The 13,359-nt window shown below is 32.5% G+C and overlaps 1 protein-coding gene across 1 annotated transcript; it reads left to right on the top strand.

Annotated features, from left to right (window-relative positions):
• The first annotated feature begins 10,337 nt into the window (after positions 1-10,337).
• LOC139886346 (cinnamyl alcohol dehydrogenase 1-like) lies at positions 10,338-12,999 on the top strand. The gene is made up of 5 exons (XM_071870126.1): positions 10,338-10,507; positions 10,648-10,761; positions 11,735-11,962; positions 12,046-12,485; positions 12,614-12,999. The coding sequence occupies exons 1-5, from the start codon at positions 10,419-10,421 to the stop codon at positions 12,817-12,819; spliced, it is 1,077 nt and encodes a 358-aa protein (XP_071726227.1). The 5' UTR covers positions 10,338-10,418; the 3' UTR covers positions 12,820-12,999.
• The last annotated feature ends 360 nt before the right edge of the window (positions 13,000-13,359 follow it).

Raw genomic sequence — 13,359 nt, 5'->3', positions numbered from 1 at the left:
GTCACAGTTTGATAGACTTAAAACAAACTTTTGATGCATTGAATGCTTGTTAATATTGTTGATAAGTGTTTAGTTGCAATGTATGTTTAATTACCTTCGAAACGGCATATCGTATGTGTAAATTGGATTCCCGAATCACCAATTGCATTTTTGAGTTTGAAACGTTAAATAATTATCATTCAGCAAGACTTCGATTATTGTAAATGATGTTTTTGTTTAATGAAATGTTTTTAATTGTATTCCTTGTTAAATTACCTTTCCAACGATATAAGATACGTGTTTTTAATGTTTACGGTTCATAAGTTATGTTTGTTTGAAGTTTGATTCGAGCCTACACATGAAAACGCCCAGACTTCTGACCAAGTGTTAAGCCGCGGCGCGGCCCTTCTAGCCACGGCGCGGCTTAAAGCATGAAAATGGGGCTGTCCAAAATTATTAATTTTTGTTTAATTCTAACTATGCTACGCAACTCCGATTGACATGAAACTTTTTCTAACATGCTCATATATGATTATGAAACTTAGAAAAATTATTCGTGACCCGACCCGAACACGTTGACTTTTTCGTTGACTTTGACCAAAGTTTAAATTTTAGTCAAACTTAACCAAATACTTATGCAATCGTTCTAACCGTCTTTTATACTTATATCTTGCATGAAACTTGACAACGTGATTCACATGCTACATAATTGAGTCGTAACGAGCCATAAGACTAATTGAACAACTTTGACCGACCGTGTTTACTGATATTGATACAACCTACTTGTTTAGGTCAAGACTAGCATTCATTCATGCACTCGTTTACTTTGTGAAGTACCTTTATAATCGTGCACTCGAGGTGAGATCATAGTCCCACCTTTTCAACAACTTTTACGCTTTAAAATATGGGATGAGAAACATATACATATCATACTTTTATGCTTTGAACACAAGTACGAAAAAAAATATTCCACGTGCGAGTTAGAACAAAAAGCCTCAATTCAATTATCATTAGTTACACTTGCAGGGTGTAAACGTGAACTTATGTTATGTGATCACATGGGCTTGACGAGCCCTCGTTCGGACGGTTCGCTACCGTTAGCGGATGAAATATATTTTCGAGTAAAGTGTATGTTCTAACACTACGTAACAGGGTATAAAACAGTTATGTTTGATAATTGGGTGCTCGCGAACATACTTTTGGAATGAAAATGATTTGGATAATCAACGTTATGGAAATACTAAATCTTGTGGTTCAAAAACAACGTTTATAAATACACCTATGATTTCACCAACGTTTTTCGTTGACAGTTTTTTATATGTTTCTCAGGTTCTTGATTGGCTACTTGATACATGCTTCCGCGTACACTTATACTTGCTTGGGGTCAATCATACATGCATACACTTTGATTACTTGCTTGGGGTCAAGCATACATACATACGCTATTGATAGCATTCGAGATTTACAACTTATATTATGTCGCAAATTATTTTATTTATACTTTATAACTTTTGTAAACTTAAACTTGTTGTCGAACCATTGGTAAACTTAAAACTTTACAAGTCTTACACGTTTCAAATGAAGACATAATTTTGGTCAAATGCTTCTCATTTAGGGACTATGACCACGTAACGGGACCTAAGTTAACGGCGCCGTCAATGGCGATTTTGGTGGGTCGTTACAGATGGTATCAGAGCGTTGGTTGTAGGGATCTAGGATATGCATTAGTGTGTCTGACAGAGTTGTTAGGACGCATTATCTATACTACAACCGGATAGTTAATCATTGCATTCTGACTTGCATTTGCTATAGATAGAACTTACTTGACTACTTGTGCATTTATACTTGAATCTTTATTAGGTGAACTTCTTAGTGGTACCAAATTTTCATCATACGAATTCTTATTCTGCCACTTTTTGGTGACACACGTCAATTCGAGATTCATACACGTAAGGATGATGACGACTTCATTAGTTATACTAGTTCGGGAACTCTGTCTCCTAGGTTGTTATTCACCACCGTCCCATCTTACTATCCACAAGTGCCATAAAGATTCCACCACCATGGCAATCATTGACCGCTACCGATGTTACACTGGTGATCTTCACTATCTACCACTTTTTGTTACTACCGCCACTACTCTAGATGAGTATCATTATCACTACTTATCACTACATTTGCGTACTACTCGTTATCATAATTCGTTACTCTTTTTGTACCTAAAGAGATTATTGTTTGACTTGAACCGCATTAACGTGAAGAATCAGTTATACACTTCCCTCGAAAAATGCATCTTCAGGGTTGCACTGATTCTTTCGATTAAATACAAGTCATGTTAGAGATGTCGTTACACTATGTTCATTTTAAATCTTCACGATTACACGAACTTGATTCTATGGAGTAATGTGGGAATGGAGGTATGAATTAGCATAATATAACGACATTCGATCAACGTGGTTATATTATGGTAAGTCATACCAAAGTTCTAATGACTCGTGATGGTGATTGGACTCGATCAACCTAATCGCCACCATGTGCCATGTACATGACTTTATTATTTTTTGTTGCTATTCGAGAACTCCGAGAATATTTATAACAACCATACCAAGGACATGCCTTCGATTATTTCCAAACCATACTTATGCTTCTTAATAAGTGACCAATTCTTTCAACTTCAAAACATACGTTATACGTGTATACTATCTCGTTTTCGCACGGTTTCATCGACGAACTACCAAAATGCATGATATGCTCACATCAAGGCGGAAACTTCTCTCGCATTACACTCGTACTTCCATACTAGTGTTCGCCATGAGTGTGAATAGTCCTACCGAACATTTTCGGAAACCGATAAGAAACTTGCTCTAAAAAACATTTTTCAGAAACCGACAAGATGGGAAAAACATATACGAATATACATTATAGGAATTCTATCTCAACACGGTGTGCCATTGTCATTTTTTTCTGAACTGAGATACTCGTTTCACTTCTAAATTTCGGAGTGCCTTACAAGAAGCCTTGGGAACACGTTTAGACATGAGTACCGCGTATCATCCACAAACCGATGGACCAAGCAAACATACGATTCAAACCTTGGAAAACATATCACGAACTTGTATTGTTGCCTTTAATTAATTCCTCTTACAACGATAGTTATCATTCGAGTATTAACGCCGCACTTTTCTCAAAACTTTATATGGCCGCAAATGTCGTTCTCTTAATTGTTGGGCCAAAGTAGGCAACAAGCAAATTACCGAAACTGAACTCATTCCCGGAATAACCTAAGAAATGCTTAAGATGGCCCGTAGTCGCCAAAGGAACCATGCAAATGTTAGACGTAAACCTCTCGAATTCCAAGTGGGTGACCACGTAATGTTAAAAGTCGCACCTTGAAAAGGTGTAATCCATTTCGGGAAAACGTAAAAAGCTAAATCCGCGATATTTTAATCCTTTTGAAATCTTGGGGCGTATTAGACTCGTTGCTTACCGTTTCGAACTCCCAACTCAAACAAATTCCATTCATCCTACATTCTGTGTATCAAACTTAAAGAAGTGTCTTGCGAAACAAGAACTTGTTATCCTTTTTGATAAGCTTACTATCGATGACAAACTTCACTTCCTAGGAGAACCGGTTGAAACTATGAATTGTGGGACCAAACTTTAAAACAACGTAAAATCCTATAACGACCCTCATTTTTCCATTCTATATTTTTCCAATATTAAATGTCCAAACAATATAATTACAACTTATTAATTAAACTTTAATCAATACTTGTTAAGTAATAAGAATTATAAAACATATTAATTAACTTTGTGCAATAATTGACAAGTTAATAAAAGATGTAAATAATAATCTAATTAACTTTCGTGAACAAAATGTAATACTCAATAACTTGTAGCATTTAAAACAAATAAACTAGAACAATAAAGGAACCATTTTAACCAAACAAAAGTACAAGGACTAAAACGAAAAAGTTCCAACCCTAACCCTAAACCTTTGGCCAAAACTTTAAGGGTAAAATTACCCTTTTGCCCTCCTAAAATCAGCCACCATCACCTCCTCATTAAACCCTAACTTGTTCCCTAAGTACTACTAACTAAACCCTAATTCTAGATCTTTCTAACCTCACCTATAAATAGAGACCTAGGCTAATGCTTTTCATGTACCAAATCATTCTAATAATCCTCTCTTAAAAATCAATCTCTCCCTCTCTCCCTCTCTTGGAATTCGGCCAAGAAACTACCACCACACTACCACCATCTTCAAGTAATATTCAAGTAATCTTCAAGAGATTTTCATCGTGTTCTTCGCGTTCTTCGTGATCTTCAAGGTGTTCTTGATTTACAAAGTGCTTTTGATCTTCATCTTCAAGTCATCTTCATCTTATCTTGTTAATCTTCATCCATCTTCAAGGTATAAAAACTATAAACCTAACTATTTAATTTGCTCATTCAATTCTTGTTTTGATTCATGTCTTGTTCTTGATCTTAATCATTCATGATTATGTTGTAAAAATAAATCTAACATATATATACGTATACATACACAACATATACATACATATTTTTAAAAAAAAAAATGTTAGATCTTAAAAACCCTAAAGATTGACCAAGATTATGTTAATGTTTAAAGGTGGTAACAAAATATATACATACTATATATAGGTACATGCATGCATATATATGTAATATATATATATATATATATATATATATATATATATATATATATATATATATATATATATATATATATATATATATATATATATATGGCCGAAATTTAAAAAAAAAAAAAGATTTTTGTTAGATCTTCAAAACCCTGGAGATTTGTTAAAGATTTTGTTAGTGTTTAAAAAGGTAACAAGATATATACATACTAAATATAGAGACACCATACATATATGTAAAAAGAATATATATATATATATATATATATATATATATATATATATATATATATATATATATATATATATATATATATATATATATATATATATATATATATATATATATATACTATATATATACATCGACACATATAAAAAAACTATATATATATATATATATATATATATATATATATATATATATATACATGTACACGATACATATATACATATTAAATACTTAAAACCCTAATTAACCTAACCCTAATTTATTAATCCCTAATAATCATTACCTAATCATTACTTTACTAAAGCCTAAACCTAATACTACTTTAATACTATTAAACATTTATTACTTAAACCCTAATCATTTATTTATTATTAAAACTTAACTACTCTAATTAATTAAAACCCTAATACTACTTATACACTTATACTACTACTTAACACTTACGCTATTACTAACACATATAATATACTACTTATATTATAATATATATATTATAAAAATTTTGACCACGATTACAATAGTCATTCACGATAACGTGAGGATTACTCGAACGTCAACGCTACTTAAGGCCTAGGGTGATCCTTGGTACCACTATGGGATGCTTGTGGATTTCGAATGCAAAACTTAGATTTTGGTCAAGAAATCATGGGCCAACCGGTAACAATTGGTCATTTTGGTGACTCGGCGGTGGAATAGATATTTGGGTATGGTGCACAATGTCAAACCCGACTATAGTAATCATACACTTAGTTACTTTCACACTTAATAAGTGGTAGACTTATTAAGAACAACTCACTAGTGTTCAACACTAGCTTACTAAAAATGAAAACTTACTAAAGTGGAAACTTACTAAGAATCAGAACTTAGTAAAACAAACTACACTTAAACACATGCATACTTAAACTTAAATTTGGGCAAAACATTTAACTATTCTTAAATGTCATTAGGTTGACTTTCTGCTCACATTCATCCAACTCTTCTATTCTGAGGAATAACAAACACTGTCCTACTTACTAAGGTGAACTTCATAGCCCCACTTTATATTGTGCACAACTTATTTAGCTTATTGGGGTGAGACACATGCTACTTTTACTATTTACAATTTAGACACAAGTATCAACTGTTAAACTATGCTATACTTGGCTATGTCCTGCTAAGTCCCTACAGTGATATTTTTAATTGCTCGTTAAATACATTCTTAATTATTGGGGGTAGGCCTATCGGGAGTAACGTCCCCGATACATTTGACTAAGTCTTTGTATTACTTGATAATGAAATTAAACCGACAAGGACAGAACAACTTGTCATTGGGGCAAACTTGAACGTTTAGTCTAAATATCACGAACTGGCATAATTTTTTGATCTGCGAGATCAACTTTATAAACAAAATCTTGTGGTCTAAAACAACGGTCAAACATATTTGTTAAACCTATGAACTTCACTCAACCTTTTTGGTTGACACTTTAACATGTTTTGTCTCAGGTGCTGAATGATCAAGTTTACTTACCTACTGCTTATGTGATGCTACGTGGACTTAGGATCAAGAACTATCGCATTTATTATTCTTGTAACGACATTCTATTTTTCGCTGTGTACTCAATAAAGTTTGTTTTTATCATATAGTATTATTCTCGTATTATAATATGTTGGTTTATTTGATATTAAGTCACATTTCTCCCAGACCCTAATTGGGGGTGTGATAAATTCCGATTGTCAAGTTCGTTGAAATGCCCAAGGAAGTACCTTCACTCATTTGTAGAATTGGCAACGCAAGATTTCGAGGAAGAAACAACGACTACTACTTCCAACCAAATTTCGGGACGAAATTTCTTTTAAGGTGTAGGTAATGTAACATCCCGCATTTTTCCGTTAATTCATTTTAACTCCCGTCTTTTTTTTTTTAGATAATATCTTTCGTTATCTAAATTCGTATCTTTCGTGATTAGCGTTTTAATATTCCGCTATTTAATTTTAACATCTTTCGTTTACTCTCGCGTAATTAAAATAATTCGTTTGGTTAATTTACGCATCCGCTTTTAAACTCGAGGGACTAATTTTGTTATTTGGCCAAACAACTAACTAGTAGTTGACTAAGTCAACCACTACCACTCTTCCCCGCTCATTTGATTCTACACCTCCCAAAATATCTCCTACTACTTCCATTTTCCTCCATATTCTTCATAATCACTAATTCACCATCTAAATCAAATCTAGCAAGTAAACATCAAAACAAATTACATATTCGTGATCCTCACATCATCCTCTTCATTTTGGTACCAATTTCATAGCTTGGGGTAAGTTTTTCAAAATCTCTAATTTTCATAAATTAGACCTTTAAACTTAAAAGTGTGTTAATTAGTGTCTATGGCTCGAGTCTAGCATGAATATGTGAATTATTTGCTTGATCTTGTTATTTTGCATAAACTAGCATGAACTTGAAATGGGTGTATTTAATCTTGAGTTTTGGATGACTAAATGTTGTTTAAATGTTAAGTTCATGTATTAAATGTGTTACTTGCATCGTTACCTTCGTTTTGGTATGTAGGTTGATTTAGAAAAACTTCGTTAGCATGATTGTTGATTTTATGATTTTTGGTTAGGGTTTGATAGACTTAAAACAAACTTTTGATGCACTGAATGATTGTTAATGTTGTTGATAAGTGTTTAGTTGCAATGTATGTTTAATTACTTTCGAAACGCCATATCGTATGTGTAAATTGGATTCCCGAATCACCAATTGCATTTTTGAGCTTGAAACGTTAAATAATGATCATTCGGCGAGATTTCGGTTATTGTAAATGATGTTTTTGTTTAATGAAATGTTTTTAATTGTATTCCTCGTTAAATTACCTTTCTAACGATATAAGATACGTGTTTTTAATGTTTACGGTTCATAAGTTATGTTTGTTTGAAGTTTGGTTCGAGCCTACACATGAAAACGCCCAGACTTCTGACCAAGTGTTAAGCCGCGGCGCGGCCCTTCTAGCCACGGCGCGGCTTAAAGCATGAAAATGGGGCTGTCCAAAATTATCAATTTTTGTTTAATTCTAACTATGCTACGCAACTCCGATTGACATGAAACTTGTTCTAACATGCTCATATATGATTATGAAACTTTGAAAAATTGTTCGTGACCCGACCCGAACACGTTGACTTTTTCGTTGACTTTGACCAAAGTTTGACTTTTAGTCAAACTTAACCAAATACTTATGCAATCGTTCTAACCGTCTTTTATACTTATATCTTGCATGAAACTTGACAACGTGATTCACATGCTACATAATTGATTCGTAACGAGCCATAGGACTAATTGAACAACTTTGACCGACCGTGTTTACCGATATTGATACAACCTACTTGTTTAGGTCAAGACTAGCATTCATTCATGCACTCGTTAACTTTGTGAAGTACCTTTATACTCGTGTACTCGAGGTGAGATCATAGTCCCACCTTTTCAACAACTTTTACGCTTTAAAATATGGGATGAGAAACATATACGTATCATACTTTTATGCTTTGAACACAAGTACGAAAACAAATATTCCACGTGCGAGTTAGAACAAAAAGCCTCAATTCAATTATCATTAGTTACACTTGCAGGGTGTAAACGTGAACTTATGTTATGTGATCACATGGGCTTGACGAGCCCTCGTTCGGACAGTTCGCTACCGTTAGCGGATGAAATATATTTTCGAGTAAAGTGTATGTTCTAACACTACGTAACAGGGTACAAACAGTTAAGTTTGATAATTGGGTGCTCGCGAACATACTTTTGGAATGAAAACGATTTGGATAATCAACGTTATGGGAATACTAAATCTTGTGGTTCAAAAACAACGTTTATAAATACACCTATGATTTCACCAACGTTTTTCGTTGACAGTTTTCTATATGTTTCTCAGGTTCTTGATTGGCTACTTGATACATGCTTCCGCGTACACTTATACTTGCTTGGGGTCAAGCATACATGCATACACTTTGATTACTTGCTTGGGGTCAAGCATACATACATACATATGCTATTGATAGCATTCGAGATTTACAACTTATATTATGTCGCAAATTATTTCATTTATACTTTATAACTTTTGTAAACTTAAACTTGTTGTCGAACCATTGGTAAACTTAAAACTTTGTAAGTCTTACACGTTTCAAATGAATGCGACATAATTTTGGTCAAACGCGTCTCATTTAGGGACTATGACCACGTAACGGGACCTAAGTTAACGACGCCGTCAATGACGATTTTGGCGGGTCGTTACAATATCAATATATCAATATATATATATATATATATATATATATATATATATATATATATATATATATATATATATATATATATATATATATATATATATTCAAATTTCAAAATATATTTTGTTCGTATATAAAACTTCATGAACGGCTAATTAAAAATGCATCCATGCTGATGTGGGTATCAATCTTAACCGTATTTATTATTATAAACTTCTTAGTACGGATCAAGAACTAATTATCATATACATTAGTATTTAAAAGTTATGTTTATAATTAGGGTAAGAATTGATGTAAATAAGCTATTTAAGGATGTTTTCAAATAAATCCACCAAATTTTTTAACAGGTTTATCTTTCTTTTAGCCACGAGTTAGGTTTCACCGTCATGAATTGTATTCGAATCGGAGCTTCGATGCACTACCAACGGAGCATTTTCTTTTTAGCAATAAATATGAAAGTGACATGAGTTTACAGTTTAAGTCCTTAATATATTTATGAACACGCAAATATAACTGTTATAATATTAATTACACATGACGACTCCCCCGAGTATCATTATTTTACTGAAATGACTAACAACTTTTATAAAATTAAACTCGCGGGTTACACCTTTATTTAAAAAGTAATTGTATATAATAATTCTAAAATAATATAACTTATATTTTACTAATTACGTTCCATTACAAGTTTTCAATATACTCTAAATATTACGTGATATATAATTTATATATTAAAAAGATATTAATGGTGCTAACGCAACCCGAAACCACTTTTAGTTGTCAATACCACGGGCTCTTAAACTTAAAAGAACTATTAAAATTTGTCAACACCACAGGCTCTGAAACTCTAAAGGAATTTTTAAAATATGTCAACACCACATGCTCTTAAACTCAAAAGAATTTTTAAAATTTGTCAACACCACGGCTCTTAAATACGGAGTAATTCTTATAGTTTTCATATTCTTTTAGTACCGCTATTTACATACCAATATGAACTGGAAATTACATTTTTTGAACGATTTTTTACACACCCGTGCAACGCATGGCTCAAAAACCTAGTGTGTGTGTGTATATATATATATATATATATATATATATATATATATATAAAATTAATTGACTCTGTCCGTCACATTAAAATTATATATTTATGTATGTATATGTCAGGCTTTAAATTGTCCATTCCCTCAACTCGCAATTCACAAACAAAACACTCGATCTCTCTGTACTATACAAAATAAATATTACAAAAAATAACAATAGTAAGAAATAAAATTCAAATGGGAAGCTTGAAAGAAGAGAGAAAGACAACCGGATGGGCTGCCAGAGATCCCTCCGGTCTTCTCTCCCCTTACACCTTTCCACTCCGGTAATCTCCCTTCCTTCCTTCCCTTAAATTATACCTAGCTATATACGATCAAGTACTATAATATATACCTAGCTTTATCTTCTATATATTTGTAATAAACGATAGATTAAGTGAAGTTTATTTACTTATATTTGTTACAGAAATACTGGAGCTGAGGATGTGGTGATAAAAGTGATATGTTGCGGTGTTTGTCATACGGATCTTCATCAGATCAAAAATGATCTTGGAATGTCTAATTACCCCATGGTTCCTGGGTAATTAATTTGTTACTCTTCTTTTTCCCCCATACTATATACTATACTACATATATATAATATCTCACATGTCTCACACTTCTATAGATCCTATTTGTTGAGAAAATGGTTCATTAAGTAGAAAGTAAGACCGTGTTATAATTCGATATAACATACTGTAGTAATTAAGCACCGAATGATTATTAATCCGAGTGATTCAAAAGGCTTTGACTGAATCTTGAACCTCGTTCTACAATGATAATAAATTGCTTATTAATTAAGCAATCTAAATACTCTAAATGATATAGAATCATATTACTACTTGATAACCATTCTAGATATGATTTAAGGGTTGTATTGAAGAAAATGGATGTGCTTAATGGTTAAAGAGATAATGACATGTCTTTGACTTAAGGAGAGAAAGTTCATCGTAGAAAAGTTTTTTCTCTTTACATCCTTGGGTTCTAAATACTGAACGATTCAACATTTATAGTTGAATCATCTCATTAACATGAAATTAAACAAAGTCCAATATTCCAAAAAGTGTATTGATGTTTAAATGTTTGATGTGACAAAAATAAGTCACATGGTATGATTTGTTCAAAATTATGTAGCAAATCGGATACTAATTAATATAAATTATTACTATTATTTATTATTATACTATTATTATTATTATTATTATTATTATTATTATTATTATTATTATTATTATTATTATTATTATTATTATTATTATTATAATTATCATAATAATTATTATTATTATTATTTAATATTTTAATTATATATATATATATATATATATATATATTATTAGTTATTACTGTATTATTATATTATGGGGTTGGTGAATTCAATCTAATAACTTTGAGTGAAAGGATATCGATAGGATTTATATAATTGAGTGATACATGTATTTTGATGTGACTTTTGATAATATTGATAAATGTCTTTGGTGGTGTTTGGTTTTCGATCATGTTGGTGGATGTAGACATGAAGTAGTAGGTGAGGTGGTAGAAGTGGGACCCGAAGTTACCAAATTCGAGATAGGGAACTACGTTGGAGTTGGATGTCTTGTAGGAAGTTGTAATACTTGTCATCCTTGTAAGGCGGACGTCGAGCAATACTGCAATAAAAAAATATGGTCCTACAACGATGTTTATACAGATGGCAACCCCACTCAAGGTGGCTTTGCCGGCTCTATGATTGTCCACCAAAAGTAATTTTAAATTCTTTTATTCTTTGTACAATCAATCACCTTCATTGTAATACATGTATTTGAATTTCGAAAAATATATATAGGTTTGTGGTTAAGATACCAGAGGGAATGTCACCGGAGCAAGTGGCACCATTACTATGTGCCGGAGTGACGGTTTATAGTCCATTGAACCACTTTGGATTGAAAGGAAGTGGGCTAAAAGGAGGTATACTTGGGCTTGGTGGAGTCGGACATATGGGTGTTTTAATAGCAAAAGCTATGGGACATCATGTGACCGTTATCTCTTCTTCCGACAAGAAGAAGGAAGAAGCACTTGATGTCCTTGGAGCTGATGATTACCTCATCAGCTCTGATGTTGAACGAATGCAAGAATTAGCGGATTCGTTTGACTACATTATTGACACCGTTCCGGTTCACCATCCTCTTGAGCCTAGTCTATCTTTGCTAAAACTTGATGGAAAATTGATAATCATGGGTGTCATCAATGTCCCATTACAATTTGTCTCTCCTCTTCTCATGCTTGGTTAGCATCGAAATTTTTTTTTTTTTCATCTTTTTCTTTTCTTTCTTTTTTGTTATTATTATATTCATTCGTATAAGTAAAAGGAAAAGAACACTTTTCTAACTTATAATTAATTGTGTTTTTCAAAGGGAGAAAGATGATCACAGGAACTTTCATCGGTAGTATAAAGGAGACTCAAGAGATGCTTGAATTCTGCAAAGAAAAAGGGGTGAGATCCTCGATTGAGGTGGTGAAGATGGAGTACATCAATACCGCCATGGAGAGGTTGGCTAAGAACGACGTTAGATATCGATTTGTTGTGGATGTTGCCGGTAGCAATCTCGGAGAAGAATGAACTACGATATATATGATATCAAAAGATACAAAAACTACATTATTAATCTTGTATTTTATTGTGTTATGTTGAACGTTGAATGTGGACAAATGAATGTGACAACTTACGTTATACGGAGTAATATTTTATTGTGTTGTTGTACCTTTTGAAATATAAAATTAGTGGATGATGAGTGATATATACGGATTATTAATTTTTAACGATCATTTGTGATATAACAGGTGCGATCATATATATTTCATAATGTGTTGTACAAACGCCTGGAGTATAATTTATGAATGTATTATTGACGAAGAATGCTTGATAATAGTTGGTTCAATACTTGTATTAAGAGCACGGATAAAACAAAAATTTTCTTTCATCAGATTAGCATAGCTAACCACTCTTTCTAAATCAAACTTTACCTTCAACAACATACTCATCAAGTTTTCTAGGAATATTAGGAACCCTAGTGTTGGAGTGAAGTAGATTAAACAAAAAAATAAACGAACAGAAGAACTCACGACCGCGAGCCTCAGTGTCGCGATCGCGAGGCTAGTG

Source organism: Rutidosis leptorrhynchoides, chromosome 1 (genome assembly GCF_046630445.1).
Source record: "Rutidosis leptorrhynchoides isolate AG116_Rl617_1_P2 chromosome 1, CSIRO_AGI_Rlap_v1, whole genome shotgun sequence".
Lineage (NCBI taxonomy): Eukaryota > Viridiplantae > Streptophyta > Magnoliopsida > Asterales > Asteraceae > Rutidosis > Rutidosis leptorrhynchoides.
Note: the sequence above shows the minus strand (reverse complement) of the source record. Positions and strands in the feature narration are given on the sequence as shown.

Excerpts from the sequence above, each read along its gene's own strand:
- LOC139886346 (XM_071870126.1), top strand. The coding sequence starts at position 10,419 with ATGGGAAGCTTGAAAGAAGAGAGAAAGACAACCGGATGGGCTGCCAGA. Across the intron at positions 11,963-12,045 it reads TCTATGATTGTCCACCAAAA|GTTTGTGGTTAAGATACCAG; the intron begins GTAATTTTAAAT and ends AAATATATATAG. Across the intron at positions 12,486-12,613 it reads CTCTCCTCTTCTCATGCTTG|GGAGAAAGATGATCACAGGA; the intron begins GTTAGCATCGAA and ends TGTTTTTCAAAG.